We start from the raw sequence: 24,374 nt of genomic DNA on the forward strand, positions 1-24,374 counted from the left end.
TCAGCTTATTCTTCCTTGGAAGACTTTATTACACTCTGTACATACATTAGATTGTAGATTTTCAGACATCGCTTCAGTTGTCCATTTATTATGAATGCTTTGTGATATTCAATACTTACATTTTCTCTCCTGTGTGAACTTATTGATTTTGTATTCAATTTTGCTTTGTGATGAATGCCTTGTCACATTTTGTAAATGCATGTGGTTTCTCCCCACTGTGGATCTGATATTGTTTTAAATCTCCCTTTATAATAAATAGCTTGTCACATTCAGTGCAGTTGAATGGTCTCTTTCCATTTGGTATAAATGCTTTGTCACATTTTGTACACTGATATAGTTTCTCTCATGTGGGAACTTTCTGGTGAATTTTTAAACTTTGCTTTGTAATAACTGCTAAGTCACATTCGGTACAGCCCTATCGTTTCTCACCAGTGTGGAATTTGATGTACTATTATGTACATTCATAGGGTTTCTCCCCTGTGTGGACTATATGATGTTGCATAAGAAGTGACTTTCTAATAAATGCCTTCTCACATTCAGTGCAGTTGAATGGTTTCTCTCCAATGTGGATTTTCTAATGTCGCTTCAGCTCTCCATTTCTCATAAATGCTTTGTCACATTCAGTGCATTCATACGGTTCCCCCCCCAGTGTGGACCTTTTGATGTTGCTTTAGCTGTCTATATTTTATAAATGCATTGCCACATTTTTTACTTGTTCTGGGTGGTGGTATTTTTAATAGGTAATAGGCGCTTATGGTTTATTCACCTGTTTATCTAGTGGGAATATTATTCACGGTGCTAAAGGGTTGGGGAGAACAACCAGCCTCCCTAAATTCTTGTGGCAAAGCAACAAAACAATCATCAAAGGGTATACCCAAGCACCCGCAGAGTATCAGTTAGCATAAATGCAAGGTCATTTACGGCATGAAACAAAATAAGTTAGTCTTTTGCTTCTTTCTTTGTGGTTTCTTTTCTTTAATATTCCTCTTTTAACAGTAGTTCATCAAGCCAACACGTGTTTCGTCGCCTCCGTAAGATAGTACATGCGACTTGTTCACGGCTGAATACTGTTCTCAATAGTGGTATAAAGTGTGACGATAATTCCAGGTCACACTATCCTGTGACGCAAGGAGGTGCCCTGTTGAGGGTTTGGCATGTTGTTCAGTGAGAGTTCAGATTCCAAGCTTATTTCGTTATAATCTTCTTGTTACTTTATCGTAGATCTTGACTGGGGGGTGTATTGCTACCTCCTCGCGCCGGACTCCATATACGAGTCTGCACATTTTGTACGTTCATATGGTTTCTCCCCAGTGTGGATATTTTGATGTCGCTTCAGCTCTCCATTTGTTATAAATGCTTTGTCACATTCTGTACATTGATATGGTCTCTCTCCAGTGTGGACTTTTTCATGTCGCTTCAGCACTCCATTTGCTATAAATGCTTTGTCACATTCTGTACATTGATATGGTCTCTCTCCAGTGTGGACTTTTTGATGTCGCTTCAGCTCTCCATTTGTTATAAATGCTTTGTCACATTCTGTACATTGATATGGTCTTTCTCCAGTGTAGACTTTTTGATGTCGCTTCAGATCTCGATTGGTTATAAATGCTTTGGCACATTCTGTACATTGATATGATCTCTCTCCAGTGTGGACTTTTTGATGTTGCTTCAGCTGTACATTTGTTGTGAATGCTTTGTCACATTCTGTACATTGATGTGGTTTCTCCCCAGTGTGGACTCTCTGATGTTCCATTAGAGTTGACTTTCTAATGAATGCTTTGTCACATTCTGTACATTGGTATGGTTTCTCCCCAATGTGGATTTTCTGATGTTGATTTAGCTCTCTATTTCTTATAAATGATTTGTCACATTCTGTACATTGATATGATCTCTCACCAGTGTGGGTTTTCTGATGGTTTTTTAGGTCTCCACTGAAAATAAATGCCTTGTCACATTCTGTACATTTATATGGTTTCTCCCCAGTGTGGATTTTCTGATGTTGTTTTAGCTGTCCATTTGTTATAAATGCCTTGTCACATTCTGTACATGCATACAGTTTCACCCCAGTGTGGATTTTCTGATGTAGCTTTAGGTCTCCATTTGTTATAAATGCTTTGTCACATTCTGTACATTGATATGGTTTCTCCCCAGTGTGGACTGCCTGATGTTTCATTAGATGCGACTTTCTAATATATGCCATGTCACATTCTGTACATTGGTGTGGTTTCTCCCCAGTGTGGATTTTCTGATGTTGCTTTAGCTCTCTATTGCTTATAAATGATTTGTCACATTCTGTACATTGATATGATCTCTCTCCAGTGTGGGTTTTCTGGTGTTGCTTTAGATCTCCCTGTCTTTTAAATGCTTTGTCACATTCTGTACATTGATATGATCTCTCTCCAGTGTGGGTTTTCTGATGGTATTTTAGGTTGTCACTGAAAATATATGCCATGTCACATTCTGTACATTTATATGGCTTCTCCCCAGTGTGGATTTTCAGATGTCGTTTTAGCTCTCCATTCGTTATAAATGCTTTGTCACATTCTGTACATGCATACAGTTTCTCCCCAGTGTGGATTTTCTGATGTTGTGTTAGCGTTCCATTTGTTATAAATGCTTTGTCACATTCTGTACATTGATACAGTTTCTCCCCAGTGTGGATTTTCTGATGTTGTGTTAGCGTTCTATTTGTTATAAATGCTTTGTCACATTCTGCACATTGGTATGGTTTCTCCCCAGTGTGGATTTTCTGATGTTGTGTTAGCTTTTCATTTGTTATAAATGCTTTGTCACATTCTGTACATTCATACGGTTTCTCCCCAGTGTGGACTTTCTGATGATTCATTAGATGTGACTTTCTAATGAATGCCATGTCACATTCTGTACATTGGTATGGTTTCTCCCCAGTGTGGATTTTCTGATGTTGTGTTAGCCTTTCATTTGTTATAAATGCTTTGTCACATTCTGTACATTCATACGGTTTCTCCCCAGTGTGGATTTTCTGATGCCTTCTTAGATTATCCTTCCTTCCGAACACTTTATTACATTCTGTACATTGATATGGTTTCTCCTCTACGTGGACACTCTGATGCTGCACTAGGTCTTTCATTGCAAAGAACGCGTTTCCACAGTCAGTCCATCAATCTGGTTTTTCTCCAGTATGAAGTTTCTTATGTCACACTTGCTCTTTTTTTGCCTAATAAATGTTTTGTCACATTCTAGAAATTCATATGGTTTTTCTCCTGTGTGTTCTTCCTGATACCAGGTTATCTCTTCCTTCGTAATGGGCACCTCAGACTTGCTTCAGTATGTCAGTGTGTTTTGTCTCCAATGTCTATCAGCTGATATCTAAGAGCCAAGTACAGACCTCATTGGGCAGTTTGGGTTTTCTGCTGTATAAAAAGACTTTGGCAAGGCATTAGCCTTCAAGGGAAGAGTTTTTGAGGCATACTGTTTTTACATCACTGTCCACACCTGTGATGTTTAATAGCTTTACTTTTTTCGTTTATTACTGCATTTATTTCACCTGTTGGATTAAGAAAAATAAACAATGAATAAGCTTAAATGCAAAGCCCATCAGAAAAACCAATTGGCATTTAATGATACATTTAATTGTCCATATAGACAAGTGCGCTGAAGAAATTCTAGATTCCACTTTCAATGCAAAGATGCAATAGGCAGAGTAAGGGCATACGATCCTTCCGTGATCCCCTTATATCGAGGAGCGTGGACTCAAGGAGTAACCAAGAGACCAGAAACTGTTGCTTGTTCAGTGAGTGAGATCTTCTCCCACGACACATTACAATGTTAAATCCACAGCAACAAGATGCCTCCCTTCTTATCCAGGGAACGGTTCCTATGATCACACGGCCTCACAAATAATGCAAGATGGAGCCTGTTAGAAACCGGGTCTCTAGTTGGCAGAGGAACGCACCATGTCCAAGTAGGGCCAGCAATCCTAGTCACAACACAATTCCAAATTATCCTGTGCTCATCCCCTGGTAGCTGGATACAGAGCAGGCAGGCTTAAAAGGCAATGTTTAAAGGGTTTGTGCAATAACTCATACAACAACACAGTGAATACCTCACAAAAAGACTCATCAACAGTTTAGAAAAATAGAGAACATTTATCTGAGTAAAACAAGTCCAAAACGATCAAAATCAATCAAGTAGAAGCTGAGATATTGAATGTTGAAGAAATAAAAGCTAATAAAACAATTAAAAGCAGGTAACACTAAAAAAGGTTACTTCAGGTTGGTCAAGAGGGACTGGTGCAAATTCAAAGTGCAGGCCGACTATGATGGAGAGCAGGAAGACTACAGGGAGCCATTTGGGCCCACTGAACACAGTACCTTGGAGCTTGGGGTGCAGTGTGCGTGGGGAGGCCTTGTGCCATCTAGCGGCAGAGACTTTGCAGGGCTTCGTGCTGCGTCACATCGGATTTGGCAGAGACTCAGCTGCAGAACCCACTTCTGAGGTCCAGAACTTGGAAGGGGCACCTCAGACAAGGGTAGGACTTACAGAAGGGAGAGTCCAGCAGGATCAGCAGAACTGCAGGAATTCTTTTGTGTCTATGACACTTCAGAAACAGGAGGCAACTAACAAGCCCTTGGAGAACAGGTTGGAGTGAAGGCAGAGTCTACCTCTCCTTCCAGGAGTCAGAGTGCTGCACTCCACAGGGCAACACACAGAAAAGCAGTTCTTCCACAAAAACAATCCAGTTGAGTCTTTTCTGCAGCACCACAGTTCTTCTGAAAGCGGTTCTGTGAAGATCCAGAAGTGTCGGATTTGACGGGGCCAGAGACTTAGCATTTACGTCCAAATGTGCCTTTGATCTGAGGGAAACTCCAAAGAGTGGTTTTGAAGTGCACCAGTATCTCTTTCAATCCCAGCACTCACTCCAGACTACCAAAGGGAGTTATCAGTAATTTGTATGGGTCAGTCTGCTACCCTGTGATGTGTAAGGGTGGGCCCATTTCTCCCATCTGCCCAGGAAGACCCATCAGAATACAGATGGATGCAGATGGGTGCTAAATCACACCCAACCCATGCACTGTCTGTGGGTGTCTAGACGGAATGCACACAGGGGTCGGTCACCAAGCCCAGACGTATATTAGAGACAGGGTGTAAGGCACAAAGAGCAGTACATGCATAGAAAAGTCCACTTTCTAAAAGTAGCATTTTTAAAATAGGAATGTTAAATCAGACTTTACCAGTAAAGAGGATTTATCATTACTATTCCAAATATTTGAAATATGAAACATGTAACAGCTACTCCTTTCCAATCAGGAATTACAGCTCAAAGGTATTCTAAGGAATTCCCAGTTCTAGCCAATGAAAGTCGGCCTTACAGCAGTGAAAAATTAATTTAGCTGTTTGTCATTACCAGGACATGTAAAACATAGAGTATATGTTCTGACTTTTACTTACATAACACTCTCCCATTGGTTTACCAAGGGCAATCCTTAGGGGCAACTTATATGTAATGAAAGGAGATTTGAAGGCTTGGCAAGTAGTTTTCAATGTAAAGTTGATGTGACGGTAAACTGCACATACACAGGCACTGCAGTGGCAGGCCTGAGACATGGTTTCAGGCCGCATATGTGGGTAGAACAATCAGTGCTGCAGACCACTAGTAGCTAATAATTTGCAGACCCTGGGCACATGTAGTGTACTTTACTAGGGACTTATAAGCAAATTAAATATGCCAAGTGAGTATGAGCCCATGTTACCATGTTTAGGGGAGACAGCACAAACACTTTAGCACTGATTAGCTGTGGTTACGTACGCAGAGTCCTGAAGCCAGCAAAAACGAGCACAGAAAATGGAGGGAGGCAGGTAAAAAGTTGGGGAAAGATCACCTTAAGACTTTCAGGTCTAACAGAGCCTTTTCCAGTGAATGGACCACACAGCACAGAGCATCACAATAACAGCGGGAAACATAAGCCACTGCTGCAAGGGAGTCCTCTATACTATCAGGGAGTCTGGGACAGGATCTGGACAGGTAATCTGAGCATCTTCCACATAGTGTAACCAGAGATCAGAGGCTCTGACCAGATCTACACAAGGAACAGAAGGTTTACAACCATAATAAACACACATAGGCAAAGTCAAGAAGTCGCACCTTTTAGACGTATAGGCTTTCCCAATGCTGCACAACATCAAGAAAAAACAAGTATTTGCAACTCAATAGGTCTCGGATTGTTAGAGTTAGAGCTATTGGTGTTGTAAATTTACATATTTTTGACTTATGTGTTTAGTAGTAGAGGGATGTGATGGCAATTGTGTGTTTTACCAATAATCTTAAAGATAGCGTATCAATTGTGTTTCTGGTGTATGGGGCTTACTGGGATACAGTTTAAAGCAATCCTGGATTTGTTTTAGCAAATGAATACTATGCATTTATTAAGGACACAACGAGAATTCTTCATTACATAAAGGGAAATGGTCACCCTAGGTGGTAGGGGTGCATAGAGCACCTTGGTGGGCCTAGGAGAGGGGGCAGAGGCTAGTGCCTGAGAGGAGGGAAAGGCAAGGCAAGCAGGGTGCTTTAGGTGAAGGAGACAAAGAAAGTGCCCCCGGGGAGAAGGGGCAGTGAGGATTGCTTCAAAGGAAGGACATTGTAAAAGAATAACCCAGCACTGGTGAGTTGCATTCTCAATGACATGGAGCCATCATGTAAACCTACCTGGTCAGTAAAGAGTTTGAGGGTGGAGCCATGCCAGATTTTCACAATATCCACCTGAATCTTATTTACATGTGTTAATGAAAATGGGAACCAGAATGGGTGCTTAGTCTGGCCCTCGTCAACCTGGGTTGGGTAACCCTAATTTATAAACAATGTGAAAGCATTATCACGATGCCTCCACAAGAAGAGCAGGCATCTTTTTAATGCTAATAATCATATCCAAAATTAAACTCACTTTTATTTTTAAAAAAAAATGCTCTAGCTAGGAAGGCATGTGTTATTGATGTGTATCGAATGACTAGATTGTCTTATTAAAAACACAAAAAAGAGACTAGGAAAACCCTGAAGGTCAGACGGGACCAGGGGTAGACAAGTATTTTTAAGGAACAGTGGTCCCATTCAACAGGAGTCAGAATAAATATCACAATTACTACAATAAGAAATTGGAGTTCAAAAGAATGATCAATGCAAGTGATGAAAAAAGTATTTATAGTGATAATTAGGAAAACGTAATAAACAATTCAATGAGTGCGCTAGCCGTTAGGAGGTTAGAAGGGAAATCAGCCGATTTCCTTAACCCAGGCTGGTGACTTAAAAAGGTGACTTTTTAATGAACAGCGAAAGTACGTAAAAGTCAGATCAGCATCTCATACTCAATCAACAGATATACAATAAAGTATTGAGTTTAGAGACGTAGGTCGACGACGTTTCGATCCCCATACGAATAGTGGGATCTCTTCAGGACAAGGCAATGGTAAGGGTGCCTGGGAAGTTAGCGTAATAGCAAAATTTGAAGAGGGGCCGGAGAGCCTCAGGTGCGGCAACGCATGCACGATAAGGAGGGGAAGGTAGGGCGTCCGTGATGCAAGGCAGGGTGGTGAGATCCGCGCCGGGACCAGCGAGCGGGAGAGGAGCGAGGCCTCAGGTGCATGCAAGGCTTGAAGAGCTCCTGACCCGACCTAATCATAGGCTTCGGTTCTTGCACCTAAGGTATTGCTCCACTTCATTACGGCAATCCCGGCGCGAACCCAACCGCCCCGAATTGTACCTGCGCGTCTGTCCTTCAAGCCTAAATGTGTTTTAATCAACGCCACTGAAGTTACCATATAAAACTTTGTAAAGGGGGCTTTGCGCACCTGTGTAAACTTCTTGGTGGTCAAAGTACCATTCCACAGACGAGATCCCTGAAGCATCCATGCTCTTTCCCTCCCAAATATGGATATGTGAATTACTCTGCACATGAGCCCAGAAAGAATGGAGCAAGGTGTAAGCAAGTACACTTAACCACTTCCATGCTCATGACTGCTCCCGGCCGTCATGAGTCATGGTAGTCGTGTGCTCATGACGGCCGGGAGCCGTCCGACCGTTGCCGCTCCGCCCACGCGCGGCTAATTCCCCGCCTGTGCAGGCGAAATAATTAGTGGGCGGAGTTCGGACGGCTCCCGGCCGTCATGAGCACACGCCCACCATGATTTATGACGGCCGGGAGCTGTCCTGAGTACCTGGGCGCCACGCCCAGCCGCGCATGCAAGGGGTTAAAGCGCCTTGTGTCCTACAGCTCAAATAGCCGCTCTTTTAGCTACAAAGAATAGAAGACAATGATCAGGGTGAACAAAAATGGCAAACACAAAGAATGCCACAGGAGCTCAACCAGAGCCAAAGAAGTGCGCTTGCATCCACGATGAAGGAACCACCCTAAGGGCTACCTACATCTGAAGCCCAGAACTGCCAATGGGCCCGATAACAAGGGCTTTGCACTCAAGTGACCAACAACAAACCAATGAAGAGTGCGCCATGTCCCATACAGTGCATCCCTCTATGCAAACTGGGCATGTGAACCAGGGACTGGCTGTGAAAGGATGCTTCTGGTAATGGTCAAAATGGACTGGCCCAAACTGCCATCACCCACCAAAGCAGACATCATGCAGGACTTGAGAAGGAAAGATCCGACATAGCTTGTGCATGCTTGCTGGAGGATAAGCTCAATGGAACATGAGGTTGTTTATTGTCTCTATCACAGAGCAGGGACATGATTTACCCAGAGTGAGGACTGGGCCGAACTATTTATATTTATTTATATTTATTTATTAATTGAATTTGTTGAGCGCGAACAGCTACCCCTGAGGGTTTCCCGGCGCTAAGAGACAGATTGACAACATCAGGCAGAAGATTTAGAGATCGAAGAGCCAGGTCTTCACTGCTCTGCGAAATCGCATGTGACAGTTTTCCATCCGTAGGGCCAGTGGAAGTGAATTCCACAGTCTGGGTCCTAAGTTCGCAAAGCTACTACCGCCCATTCTGGTAAGTTTGAACTTAGGTACCTTAAAAAGATGATGGGATGAAGAACGGAGAGCCCGAGTAGGAAGATAGGGGCTGACAAGGGCCTGAAGGTAGAGGGGTGCTGATCGGATTTTGATCTTATGCATAAAGCTCAAAGCTTTAAATTTTATCCGGTTTTCAACACGAAGGCAATGCAGCTCTCTCAGGCGCTCTGTAATGTGGTCACGTTTATGACAGCCACAGAGAAGCCGAGCTGCAGCATTTTGTACCAGCTGAAGGCGCCGTGTGACGGCCTTTGAGAACCCCAGATAGAGGACGTTGCCGTAATCCAATCTGGAGGTCACCAAGGCATTCACAACAGATCTCTGGGTGTTTTTGGGGAGCATCCAGAGGATTTTACGCAGCCATCATAGAATGGTGAAACAGGTGGCTGGGACTCTGTTGACCTGATCTTTCATGGATAGTCCCCTGTCAATAATTACACCCAGGTTACGCACTTGTTCAGATGGAGTTGGAAGGGGACCCATGGTAGTGGGCCAGTGACTCAGGTTCCAGAGATCAGGTTTGTTGCCAAAAATCAGGACCTCCGTCTTTCCGCCGTTTTACTTGAGTAAGTTGTTGCTCATCCATTTAGATATTTTGCTGAGTCCAGTTTGCAACGGAGAGAGAATTGTGGGATAAATTTGAGACAGTGAGAAAACAATTTGTGAGTCATCGGCATTAGAATAAAGATTTAATCCAGAACTTTGTGCAACATAAGCCAAAGGTGTGACATATAAATTAAAAAGAAGAGGGCTAAGAATAGACCCTTGGGGCACCCCATGGGGGGAGGGGTAACTCTTAGAGGACGATGACTTGAAGAAAATTTGAAAAGTGCGGTCAGACAGGAAGGATGCGAGCCAGTTCAATGCTTTGTTTCCAATGCCAATGGCCGCGAGGGATTTGAGGAGGATACTGTGTAACACAGTATCAAAAGCTGTGCTGAGAGCTATGACCAGCCACCGGGAGAACACTACTGATCAGACCATCTTCACACTAGCTCAGTACCCATCTGTCAGGCTTGTGTTCTGAAAATACTAGTGTGAAACTCTACAAAACACAAACAGTTACCATGCATGACGTCCATCCAGCCACCAAATGATATGGAATGGGGTCCTGCCCTCACCTGGTCCTATTCTCTGGGCTGGCAGATTGTGCTCCCTGCTCCCTTCTCTTCCACACATGGGCACACTACACAAGCACTAGTAACATAACATGGGCAAGCGCCAGTACCATAACATGGGCATGCTACACAAGCGCCAGTACCATAACATGAGCACACTACACAAGCACTAGTAACATAACATGGGCACGCTACACAAGCACCAGTAACATAACATGGGCACGCTACACAAGCGCCAGTAACATAACATGGGCACGGTACACAAGTGACAGTAACATGACATGGGCACGGTACACAAGCGTCAGTAACATAACATGAGCACACTACACAAGCGCCAGTAACATAACATGGGCACGCTACACAAGAGTCAGTAACATAACAAGGGAACACTACACAAGCACCAGTAACATAACATGGGCACAGTACACAAGCACCAGTAACATAACATGGGCACGGTACACAAGTGCCAGTAACATAACATGGGCACAGTACTCAAGTGCCAGTAACATAACATTGGCACGCTACGCAAGCGCCAGTACCATAACATGGGCACACTACACAAGCACTAGTAACATAACATGGGCACACTACACAAGCACTAGTAACATAACATGGGCACGCTACACAAGCGTCAGTAACATAACATGAGCACACTACACAAGCGCCAGTAACATAACATGGGCACGGTACACAAGGGCCAGTAACATAACATGGGCACAGTACACAAGCGCCAGTAACATAACATGGGCACGGTACACAAGCACCAGTTACATCACATAGGCACACTACACAAGCACCAGTAACATGAAATGGGCACACTACACAAGCGCCAGTAACATGACATGGGCTTACTACACACGCGCTAGTAACATGGGCACACTACACAAGCACCAGTAACATAACATGGGCACACTACACAAGTGCCAGTAACATAACATGGGCACGCTACACAAGTGCCAGTAACATAACATGGGCACGCTACACAAGCGCCAGTAACATAACATGAGCACACTACACAAGCACCAGTAACATGGGCACACTACACAAGCACCAGTAACATAACATTGGCACGCTACACAAGCGCCAGTATCATAACATGGGCACACTACTCAAGTGCCAGTAACATAACATTGGCACGCTACACAAGCGCCAGTAACATGGGCACACTACACAAGCACCAGTAACTTCACATGGGCACACTACACAAGCACCAGTAACATAACACGGGCACACTACACAAGCACCAGTAACATGGGCACACTGCACAAGCACCAGTAACATGACATGGGCACACTACACAAGTGCCAGTATCATAACATGGGCACACTACTCAAGTGCCAGTAACATAACACAGGCACACTGCACAAGCGCCATTAACAAAACACGGGCACACTACACAAGCGCCAGTAACATGGGTACACTACACAAGATCCAGTAACATGACATGGGCACACTACTCAAGCGCCAGTAACATGGGCACACTGCACAAGCGCCAGTAACATGACATGGGCACACTACACAAGCGACAGTAACATGGGTACACTAGACAAGATCCAGTAACATGACATGGGCACACTACACAAGCGCCAGTAACATGACATGGGCACACTACACAAGCGCCAGTAACATGACATGGGCACACTACACAAGCGCCAGTAACATGACATGGGCACGCTAAACAATAGACCGCTAAAGGCATAAACAGCAAACAAGGCAATAATGTAGAACTTTACTCAGAAAGCTTGAAGGGGGTAATAAAATATTCAGATGTTTTTAACTTTGGCATAATTTGTTGAATTTGCATCAAATGTGGTTGCAGTCAGCAAGTGACACCCTAGTGCCGGGATTTCAGGTTTTATGCAGATCCAACGTGTGTGTGGTGGGGGTGATGGACAGAGCCATAACTCACCTTTCAGCTGTGAAATATGTGGGAACATGCGGTAAAGGGGATTATTAGCCCTACACCAGATGCTCCCCAAGCAGATTAGCACAGCACTTATGTGCAGCGCTCACAGGACTGCCATGAAGTTTGATTTCTGATTGCCTGGACTCATCGGCTGGTTTTATATTCAATGAATGCCCCTCTCTTCATTCTGGGGAATCAGTTCAGTTCAGTTCATGTGCTTTTATTCGGTATGTAAAAAATACAACCATATAAGCAAACAATTATGACAGCATAAAACATACATAAAGTAAAAATAAGATCCAAGTGTAGAATGTAGAATACATGAATCCTTAACGACGTCAGTAGTTACCATCGTAAACATTGCAATAATGGACAGTTTATAAATAGATTTACAGTACAATATCTCTAAATTCCATCAATCCTAGGGTGCAAGTTACGCAGAATATACAGTACCAAAATATTTAGTGCATAAACATTTAAAGTGCATGTACCCGCTTAAAGTGTCATGTGCAACGTAAGCCTAAAATATATAAAAAGCCTAACAAATCTATATAATACAGCTTACTTGTAAATAACATAAGGCATAGCCAACTTTAGATTCCAGCAACTATTTAGTGCAAACTTTGCGGTATGTATGGTACCAAGATATACTAGTGCATGGGCTGCTGCCCTCTACAAAGTGTCATGTGCAAAAGGCTTTCCAAAGTGCAAAAAGCACGTAAAAATACCCTGAATATAATCAGAGAACTATCGATTTCCTGATACTAATACATTTTAAAATGTAAGATGCTGTAAAAAAACAAATATCAGGACTGTTTAAAGATAAAATTAGTTTCATAGCGGTTCTAGTAGTGCGCACTTGATATTTAAAAAAGACAGGTTTTAAATAAAATTTCCTAAAATGCATATAAAATTTGCAGAACATTAAGAAATGACAACAACTCTGTGTGGACACCCCATCACAAGGGCACGCAGATTTGGAACCCTTTTTCATATCGGGGAATGCCACCAAATGGTGGACTATTCCTAACCTCATCCGTGTTAAGGCAAAGCGGTGTGAATTTCTTGTTACTTCGGTAAGATATGGCTGAAAACCCCTGTTATAATTCTGTTCCCGGTAAAATCTGAATGTGGGTTGTTTTGAAATGGCACCTTCTCTGGCAGTTTTGACAAAGGTAAGAAAGGTAAATTTGAGCTCTTTTTTTGGAAGGGAAGCTACGCGTTCAGGATCCAACAAAATATCATAGTGGAACAGTAGGTTGTACCAGTGCCGAATATAGCAAAGCCAGGGGATGTAAAGGGAGTGGTCCAAATTCATACAATCTCTGATAATGGTTTGGGTAAATAGTGTTTCGCTTTTTATCCATATCGAACGCCAAAGTAACAAAGGACGTAAGGCTGCTAAGTCTGTGATATACTCCATACCTACTTCTAGGTGAATTAGCTGTGTGGAGGCCGAAGTGGGTACACATAGCAGGCGTGTGAGGAAACTATTCTCATCTTTTTGTAGTAGATTCCCACTGTCGTGTCCCCACACACCAGCCCCATATAGCGCAGAGGACACACACCTCGCGTTATAAATTACAACCATATCTTTAATTCTTCGCTCACCTAGTTTAGTCAAAAACCTAAAAATACTATTTATACTTCTGGTCATTTTAAAATGTATATTTCCATACTCATTGGTCCATTTACCGTCATCAGAAAAAGTTATACCCAGGTAACAAAACATTTTAACTGACTGTATTTTAAAATCATCTATAGAAAAAGTCCTTGCAGGTTTAACTTTCTTACCACAGGTCATGGTAAAAGTTTTGGTTTTATTTATTAAATGTTTCCTCTCTTTAATGAATACTGTAAAGCTATCTATTAAGCGTTGAAGTCCTAGTTGTGTGCGGGATAACAAGACAGCATCCTCTGCATAAAGCAGAATTGGGATAGCCTCGTGGTTTATTTGTGGTGCATCTGCCGGGATCTTTTTTAAAATGTTGTCAATTCCATTTATAAAAAGCGAAAATAATAATGGTGCTAAAACACATCCTTGGCGAATGCCTCTTTTCACCTGAATATTGGAAGTGCACTCGCCGCTGGTGCCGTAACGTACTTTACATGATAAGGTTTGATAGAGTCGGGCTAAAAAGTATATTATTTCCTTGGGGGCGCCGGCATCAAGTAAAATGGGCCATAAAATTGAATGATCTACAAGGTCAAAAGCGCTGCTTAGATCCGCAAAGCATAAAAACAGGTTCCCCTTTTTTATCTTAGTATATTTATTAATAAGCAAATCTAAGTTAATACACTGTTCTAAGGTCCCCATGCCCTTTCTGAACCCATATTGGACTTTAGTCAAAATATTATTTTCTGTAGCCCAGGTTTCTAACCGGCTCAGCAATATACTACTGATAATTTTGATGGATGAATCCAAAAGAGAAATCGGGCGATAATTGCATGCCTCGGATCTTGAACCTTTCTTAAAAAGGGGAATGATTAAAGATTGACCCCAAGTTAGTGGGAGATCAGATTCAGTAGCAGCATTAAAAAACCGTAGTAAAATAGGTGCCCATAGATCCATTTCATTTTTGTAAAAATCTATGGGTACACCATCAGGGCACGGTGCCTTGCCCCCTTTGCTATTTTTTAGCCCTTCGTATACCTCATCTAATGTTATTGATAAAGATAAAATTGGCCACATCAAAGCACTACAGGAAAAGTCTAAAAGCAACCTGTCTGGGTTAAAAATGGCGGAATAGTGTTCAATCCAAGCATTGCATTCCACGTGGGAAGTTATATCAGGAATGTGGTTGTCAGTTTTTAGAAACGGACAGTTGATGGTCTCCCAAAAAAGTTTGCTGTCCTTTGTATCTGCTGCCTGGTTGAGCTTGGCCCATGCCTCTGTCTGTAATTCTTTTTTTCGCATTTTATGGGATAAATTATACTTGTGGCGGAGGCCCTGGATATTTGTAGTGTCTCTTGGTTTAAAGCCAAGTGCCTGTTTCAGATTATACAAGGCTTCAGCACAGTGTTTATCAAACCAGCCATTCGTTGACGTCTTGTTCGGGAAATATTTTTTCCTAGTTAAAAGGCCCTCTATAGTTTAGTTAATTATTACCATATTCGTGAGCACTATACTCTGTTGGGCCTCATCACGCAGGCAATAATCAATTTCTTGGGAACATTTCTTGACAACTTCCCTTTGTATCTTTTGAGGGTCTGCACCAGCCCATTTAATACGCATGCCGTTCGGCCTTGCCGCTGAAATGTTAGCGACGCAGGTAGTTGTTATTGAAGTTTTATTCCCCCAACAAAGCAATGTTATCGAAATGCTATTGTGATCACTTAAAGGTTCTTCAAGTATCCATAGATTAGAGAATCTAGCATCATTAGAAATCAAAACGTGATCAATATTGGTACTAGCATTCCTGCCCTTAAAAGTCGGACATTTAATATTACCCCTCTTCAATGTACAGTTCAAGAGCTCCAAATTGAATTCGGCCATTAAGTTGTTTAGTGCTGTCCCATAGGTGTTGTGGGGGAAGTGAATGTTTACTGTATCATCTGAAATGTTGCAATCCCTCATATAACCACAGGTGTTGCTTAACACTTCATTCTGGGGAGTCATTACAAGGCAAAGGCAGGCCAGGCTCACACGTGTTTCCTTTATGCACCGAGTGGAATATGTTATTTGCAGCCACTGATGAGCGGTGGCGAGGGTCATAATTTATGAGGGAAAGGGTCAAAGGGCGCAAGGATGCCGCTCATCTCTCAACAATGGTCACAGCACAGGACACTCCATGTCCATCCGATTTAAAATAAGTTAAACCAGGATTTAAGAGGTTACAGTTGTTCAAGGTAAACCGCAGGCACAATGAAGGTGCCATGGGCTGGGGTGGGTGAGGGGGCATGGGAAGGTGCAATTTGAACCAGTAAGCACTGGCTGCTGCCCTTGGGGGCAGTAAACTGGCTCGGGTACTGTGGTATTATGGGATGTGCCCTCTGTACTCCTGTAATGTGCGACTACATCAATGAGCGCAGCGGCTCTAAATACCGTTATTGAGACACCCATGATCCCTGCTATAGAAAATATAGAGTACATGTTCACATACATACTTCGAGCTTGGATGTTTTTATTGCACAACACAGTGGTATTTAAAAATAAAAATAAACATTTCAGAGACTCGTGGTCCTTTCATCGCCATGACCGTTCCGCATAATTCTGGTGGGATTTCCTGTTTAACCAACATTCCGTTAATCAATTCAAAACCTTAAAATAAAAAAGTGCTTTCAAAATATAGATTGAAGTAATACCCAGACTGTACGTAGTGCAAATGTTTTTATAACTATTTGTTAAAAGCACACACTTCACGGCGTAGCTAGGAGCTTCTTTACAATGTCTCTCAGAAAGAATAAATGTGCGTCATCGAGAAGCCTCGAGTGGGTCCATCAATTAAAACCAATACTGGCTTTCAGGCTTCGCAGATGATCACATTGTGCACATTGGCATGCATTCCAGGCAGCAGGCATTCCGGAGAAAGGGCTTCTTTAGCGGCCTGTCCCTCCCTCGGTGTCAGCACAGGAGACTCCCTGACTTACATTCAACTCTTGGAATTAGACATACCGGGACGGTTCCCTCGGTGTCAGCACGAGACTCCCTGACTTACATTCAACTCTTGGAATTAGACATGCCGGGGCGGTTCCCTCGGTGTCAGCACAGGAGACTCCCTGACTTACATTCAACTCTTGGAATTAAACATACCGGGACGGTTCCCTCTGTGTCAGCACAGGAGACTCCCTGACTTACATTCAACTCTTGGAATTAGACATACCGGGACGGTTCCCTCGGTGTCAGCACGAGACTCCCTGACTTACATTCAACTCTTGGAATTAGACATACCGGGACGGTTCCCTCTGTGTCAGCACGAGACTCCCTGACTTACATTCAACTCTTGGCATTAGACATACCGGGACGGTTCCCTCGGGGTCAGCACAGGAGACTCCCTGACTTACATTCAACTCTTGGCATTAGACATACCGGGACGGTTCCGTCGGTGTCAGCACGAGACTCCCTGACTTACATTTAACTCTTGGAATTAGACATGCCGGGACGGTTCCATCGGTGTCAGCACGAGACTCTCTGACTTACATTTAACTCTTGGAATTAGACATGCCGGGACGGTTCCGTCGGTGTCAGCACAGGAGTCTCCCTGACTTACATTTAACTTTTGGAATTAGACATACCGGGACGGTTCCCTCGGTGTCAGCACAGGAGACTCCCTGACTTACATTCAACTCTTGGAATTAGACATACCGGGACGGGTCCCTCGGTGTCAGCACGAGACTCCCTGACTTACATTCAACTCTTGGAATTAGACATACCGGGACGGTTCCCTCTGTGTCAGCACGAGACTCCCTGACTTACATTCAACTCTTGGCATTAGACATACCGGGACGGTTCCCTCGGGGTCAGCACAGGAGACTCCCTGACTTACATTCAACTCTTGGCATTAGACATACCGGGACGGTTCCGTCGGTGTCAGCACGAGACTCCCTGACTTACATTTAACTCTTGGAATTAGACATGCCGGGACGGTTCCGTCGGTGTCAGCACGAGACTCCCTGACTTACATTTAACTCTTGGAATTAGACATGCCGGGACGGTTCCGTCGGTGTCAGCACAGGAGTCTCCCTGACTTACATTTAACTTTTGGAATTAGACATACCGGGACGGTTCCCTCGGTGTCAGCACAGGAGACTCCCTGACTTACATTCAACTCTTGGAATTAGACATACCGGGATGGTTCCCTCGGTGTCAGCACGAGACTCCCTGACTTACATTCAACTCTTGGAATTAGACATACCGGGACGGTTCCCTCTGTGTCAGCACGAGACTCCCTGACTTACATTCAACTCTTGGCATTAGACATACCGGGACGGTTCCCTCGGGGTCAGCACAGGAGACTCCCTGACTTACATTCAACTCTTGGCATTAGACATACCGGGACGGTTCCGTCGGTGTCAGCACGAGACTCCCTGACTTACATTTAACTCTTGGATTCTTGACAGCCTCTGAGGCGGAAAGCCGGAGGTTTAGCTCTCTGTACTTTGTTTTTTAAAAATTGTCACCATTTACTTGTTTTAATCCCACTGAAAACAATCACCTCACCTGTGTTTGAAGCGCTGCCTCTTCGCGCTCACACAGACCCCCGCCCTTCAGGCAAGCACAACAGCGCCAGCGCGCCAAAAGGCGGAGCCACGCCCACTGCGAGGCCACGCCCACCGACCACTACAAAAACGCTTGGAAAGCGCCACGACTGCCATTCTTGACAGCCTCTGAGGCGGAAAGCCGGAGGTTTAGCTCTCTGTACTTTGTTTTTTAAAAATTGTCACCATTTACTTGTTTTAATCCCACTGAAAACAATCACCTCACCTGTGTTTGAAGCGCTGCCTCTTCGCGCTCACACAGACCCCCGCCCTTCAGGCAAGCACAACAGCGCCAGCGCGCCAAAAGGCGGAGCCACGCCCACTGCGAGGCCACGCCCACCGACCACTACAAAAACGCTTGGAAAGCGCCACGACTGCCATTCTTGACAGCCTCTGAGGCGGAAAGCCGGAGGTTTAGCTCTCTGTACTTTGTTTTTTAAAAATTGTCACCATTTACTTGTTTTAATCCCACTGAAAACAATCACCTCACCTGTGTTTGAAGCGCTGCCTCTTCGCGCTCACACAGACCCCCGCCCTTCAGGCAAGCACAACAGCGCCAGCGCGCCAAAAGGCGGAGCCACGCCCACTGCGAGGCCACGCCCACCGACCACTACAAAAACGCTTGGAAAGCGCCACGACTGCCATTCTTGACAGCCTCTGAGGCGGAAAGCCGGAGGTTTAGCTCTCTGTACTTTGTTTTTTAAAAATTGTCACCATTTACTTGTTTTAATCCCACTGAAAACAATCACCTCACCTGTGTTTGAAGCGCTGCCTCTTCGCGCTCACACAGACCCCCGCCCTTCAGGCAAGCACAACAGCGCCAGCGCGCCAAAAGGCGGAGCCACGCCCACTGCGAGGCCACGCCCACCGACCACTACAAAAACGCTTGGAAAGCGCCACGACTGCCATTCTTGACAGCCTCTGAGGCGGAAAGCCGGAGGTTTAGCTCTCTGTACTTTGTTTTTTAAAAATTGTCACCATTTACTTGTTTTAATCCCACTGAAAACAATCACCTCACCTGTGTTTGAAGCGCTGCCTCTTCGCGCTCACACAGACCCCCGCCCTTCAGGCAAGCACAACAGCGCCAGCGCGCCAAAAGGCGGAGCCACGCCCACTGCGAGGCCACGCCCACCGACCACTACAAAAACGCTTGGAAAGCGCCACGACTGCCATTCTTGACAGCCTCTGAGGCGGAAAGCCGGAGGTTTAGCTCTCTGTACTTTGTTTTTTAAAAATTGTCACCATTTACTTGTTTTAATCCCACTGAAAACAATCACCTCACCTGTGTTTGAAGCGCTGCCTCTTCGCGCTCACACAGACCCCCGCCCTTCAGGCAAGCACAACAGCGCCAGCGCGCCAAAAGGCGGAGCCACGCCCACTGCGAGGCCACGCCCACCGACCACTACAAAAACGCTTGGAAAGCGCCACGACTGCCATTCTTGACAGCCTCTGAGGCGGAAAGCCGGAGGTTTAGCTCTCTGTACTTTGTTTTTTAAAAATTGTCACCATTTACTTGTTTTAATCCCACTGAAAACAATCACCTCACCTGTGTTTGAAGCGCTGCCTCTTCGCGCTCACACAGACCCCCGCCCTTCAGGCAAGCACAACAGCACCAGCGCGCCAAAAGGCGGAGCCACGCCCACTGCGAGGCCACGCCCACCGACCACTACAAATGTGTCGACCAACCAAGCGCAGCGGACGAGCGCAGCGGGAGCGCCGTCTGCGCGCCGAAGGCGCGCCAAAGGCGAGCCCGTCTGCGCCCGTCCGCGCCAAGACCGCGCCCAGCGCACGAAACCCTGCGCAAACCTCGACTGTCATTAGATATCTCCCCGAAGAACTCCATCGGTTACGTGGCGGCAAACACTGCCCCTGTACACTCGATCTAATTAAGTCGGCGGACAATATCAGCTGTAAAAATTGTAACTGGACAACCTCTAATTCTCAAGCCTTTACACCCACTCCCTTATCGCACACCAAGGCCACACCAACGCTCTTCAAAGGAGGTCTGATTAACGCACGTTCTATGTGCAAGCATAATCAAGACATCCACGACCTCATCTGCGACTCTGACCTGGACTGCCTTCTAATAACCGAAACTTGGTTAACTGAAGATAGCAATCCTGATATCACCGTTTCCCTACCTCAAGGCTACTCATTCTTTAGGCAGGACAGACCAAAAGGCAGAGGAGGAGGTGTTGCCATAATACTCAGGAACACCTTCCCATGCCACACCTTCAACCTTGAACCCCTAAAAAACACGGAAGGGCTAGGTTTCTCAATCAAACTGAACGAGCAAACCTCCTTCTCTGGTGGCCTTATTTACCGCCCACCCGGTAACGCCACCGAATTTCTTGATTCACTGTGCGACTCCCTGGGCCACTTCCTTCTCCGATACCCCCACTTCACTTTACTCGGGGATTTCAACCTTCATCTCGACTCCAAATCTGATACCCAAGCCATCAACTTCCTCCAAACACTAGAAATGTTTAATCTCCAACAACTAGTCTCACAGCCGACCCACCTGCTTGGTCATACCCTTGATGCTGTATGCACCAATCTCTCCTCCCTCATCACCCTACCCCCACTCCCTCAGATCTGGACTGACCACAGCTTGATCTTGTTTCATATCCACAGTGTACGTTCCCCTTCCCGTAACAACACTAACTCACTCGCCCCCAATTCCATCAACTGGAAAAAAGTCCAAGAAAGCTTGACTCTTAAACCTATGGATCAATCCCATACCCCCACTCTGTCCGGAAATGCAGTAACCGACGCCGACCTCTTTTACAATTGGCTCACGCAGGAAATGACAACCAGAAACCCCCCCAAACGTCAAGGCACTTCTCATAAAAAATCCAAGAGCAATGCCCCCTGGTTCACTCCCGAACTAGCCACCTCTCACCTACTCTGTAGGAAAGCAGAGCGAAAATGGCGTAAGTCCTATAACATTGACGATCGTCTCTTATACACTCAAACAAGAAAATCTTATCTTTCGAGTATTAAATCAGCCAAGAAGTCATACTATGTGAACGCCATCAAAGAATCCCACCAAAAACAAAAGACCCTGTTTTCCATAGTAAAGTCTTTCACCCATCCCAAAACTCTGCAACCTGAAATACCGCCATCACAGGACTTATGCGATAAAATTTCCGACTATTTTGAAGAGAAAATTGTTTCCATTCAAAGCAATTTTCCTCCTTTCTGTACCTCCCCACTCCCCCCTCCCTCTGACTCCCTTCCCGGAAATTTGAGCAGTTTCTCCCCTGTAACTCTTGCGCAAACTAGAGAAGTCATCCTGGCCTGTAAATCCGGCTCCCCCTCCGATCCCTGTCCCCCCAAAATCCTCCACCAAATTATCGACGTAATCAACCCAGTAATTAACGACATAGTCAATTCCTCGCTTAACACAGGAACTGTCCCCCCCCCGGTGGAAGAAAGGTATTGTCAAGCCTCTGATGAAAAAGGCCAATAAACCACCATCTGACTTGACTAATCTTCGCCCGATTTCACTACTTCCAGCCTTAGGAAAAATTACCGAGCAATTGGTCTATAGAGAACTCAGACATTACCTGGAAGTAAATAATATACTCCATCCGCAGCAATCTGGTTTCCGGCCCAAACATTCGACGGAAACAGCACTGATAGAACTATCAGACACGATCAAACTGCTACAAGATCAGCGAAAAAATTCAATCCTCATCCTTCTTGACCTGACCGCGGCGTTCGACACCATTTCCCATTCCATCCTCATCAGTAGACTGATGAACATAGGGATCTCAGACCACGCTCTAGCCTGGTTAAAATCATTCCTGGCTGACCGATCTCAGACTGTCGCTCTGGGCCCTTTTCACTCAAAAGAGAAAACGATTTTCTCAGGTGTCCCGCAGGGCTCGATCCTAAGCCCTCTCCTTTTCAACATCTACCTCATTCCCCTTCTGTCCCTGATTGAATCCTTTGGAATTCCTGTAACCTCCTACGCCGATGACACCCAGCTCATCGTGCCTCTGGATGGTAGTTCTACCAGCGCAGAACTCAACCTTAAGAACTGCCTAACGAAAGTCTTCCATTGGATGAATGCAAATCATTTGAAGTGTAACTCAAATAAAACGGAGATTCTCCCAATCGGCAAGAGTACCCCCTTCTGCCCAGCCCTCTGGTGGCCTGACGACTCAATCGCCCCCCCCCAAACTGTAACTACTGCCAGAAATTTAGGCGTCATCTTTGACTCAGATCTCTCATTCGACCACCATGCTAAGACTGTAGCCGGCAAATGCTTCGGGACAATAAGATCCCTAAGAAAGTTCTTTAACTTCCTCCCTCTCGACGCCAGAAAGAGCGTAACAGTGGCCCTTATAATCTCCCGATTAGATTATTGCAACGGCCTACTGGCAGGGACAAAAAAGAGCACTCTTGCTAAACTCCAGAGCGTGCTAAATACAGCTGCTCGACTTGTACTCAAACTGCCCCGGAGAGCTTCCACCTCCGCAGCCCTTCTTTCCTTACACTGGCTACCTCTCCACAAGAGAATTCTATTTAAGATTCTAATCATTGCCTTCAGATCCTTCAACAAATCCGGGCCAAAATACCTCCACAAACGTTTTCCCCACTACATCCCCAGGCGATCTCTCCGCTCGGCACAGGACAACCTCATCCTGCCTGCAAAATACAATCTGAAGACGAAAGGAGGAAAAACCGTTAGCCACCTAGCCACCAAGGCATGGAACAATTTGCCCAAACACCTCAGGCAAATAACACAAGAAAGACCATTTAGAAAGGCTCTGAAGACCTGGATCTTCAGCCTTCCCGACGATCTCACTAAAGCAGCCATCTAATCCCGCTCTGTTCCCAGACCGGCCATCAAGAACACTTAGCGCCAAGATGCTCCCTCCGGAGCGAACGCCGCGCTTTACAAATACCCCCACAAAATACAAAATACAAAAATACAAATTAGACATGCCGGGACGGTTCCGTCGGTGTCAGCACGAGACTCCCTGACTTACATTTAACTCTTGGAATTAGACATGCCGGGACGGTTCCGTCGGTGTCAGCACAGGAGTCTTATATTGTTCCTAGACACCTATGTAAGATTGGTAATGTCACTGTTTAATGACACACTTGGACTGAACTCATGTCTAGGCGCTACTAGCACCGGATCAGAGACAAGGGCCTGGACAGGAGGGTTAAAAACAAAGCAGGTCCTGCTCTCGTACTGTCTCTTTAACTGCAATTATAACAGTCTTTAGGTGCCCGGTGCCCACGTCTATTACTTCAAACATTACACTTCGGCTAGGAACACGCAGCTGCAAACTGCACGCAGTACAAACACAGCACCTCCAGGTGAAAGTAATGCGAGTGTGTGTCTGCCACCCACAACTCACCTGCAGCAGATCACACGGCGCCCTCACTTCACACAGTACTTAAACATGATAATTGGAGGGTCTGTGTCTGCCACCCCCACAATTCCCCTACAGCACACGACGCGCTCACCTCAGGCAGCACTCCGGGGTGAAAATAACTCGCCAGTCTGTGTCTGCCACCCCACAACTCACCTTCAGCAGATCACACGGCGCGCTCTCCTCACGCAGCACTTCGGGGTGAAAATAACTCGCCAGCCTGTGTCTGCCACCCCCACAACTCACCTTCAGCAGATCACACGGCGCGCTCTCCTCACGCAGCACTGCCGGGTGAACATAACTCGGCAGTCTGTGTCTCCCACAGCAGATCTCACGGCGCCCTCAGTTCACGCAGCACTGCCGGGTGAAAATAATCGGAGTGTCTGCCATCTACCCCCGCCATTACCAGTGACGTCAGCAGTGAGTCATGGTGGGTGGGGGCGTGGGGGCTGTCAGCCGGGCACAGTTCCTGAACACCCTCCTGTCACCCCCAGCTGAAGGACAGAGAGTTGATGTTTAACGACAGGCGGTGTATGGACACAGCGCCCTTCGGACACGCACAGGCTCAATGCCAGGGGCGTAACACAGGCCTCCGCATCCCCCGCGGTGAGGGGGGGCGAGCTGCAGGGGCCCCCCTCAGCACAGTACTCAACCCTGCGCGCTCCGGATTAAATCCGGAGCGGGCCCCCTCTGTGTACATTGCAGGGGGCCCCTTAAACTTTCGTTACGCCACTGCTCAGTGCAGCC

At 45.5% G+C, this 24,374-nt stretch overlaps 1 protein-coding gene across 2 annotated transcripts; it reads right to left on the minus strand.

Annotated features, from left to right (window-relative positions):
- LOC146822437 (uncharacterized) lies at positions 1-24,162 on the minus strand. Of its 2 annotated transcripts, none has more exons than XM_085613542.1 (2): positions 23,874-24,162; positions 1-3,526 (listed from the first exon to the last, which is right to left on the minus strand). In XM_085613542.1, the coding sequence occupies exon 2, from the start codon at positions 3,107-3,109 to the stop codon at positions 1,244-1,246; it is 1,866 nt and encodes a 621-aa protein (XP_085469668.1). In that variant the 5' UTR covers positions 3,110-3,526; positions 23,874-24,162; the 3' UTR covers positions 1-1,243. The 2 variants fall into 2 exon arrangements, with proteins under 2 accessions (XP_085469668.1, XP_085469669.1); XM_085613543.1 differs by having other exon boundaries at positions 23,784-24,092.
- Between the last annotated feature and the right edge of the window lie 212 nt (positions 24,163-24,374).

Source organism: Triturus cristatus, chromosome 6 (genome assembly GCF_964204655.1).
Source record: "Triturus cristatus chromosome 6, aTriCri1.1, whole genome shotgun sequence".
NCBI lineage: Eukaryota > Metazoa > Chordata > Amphibia > Caudata > Salamandridae > Triturus > Triturus cristatus.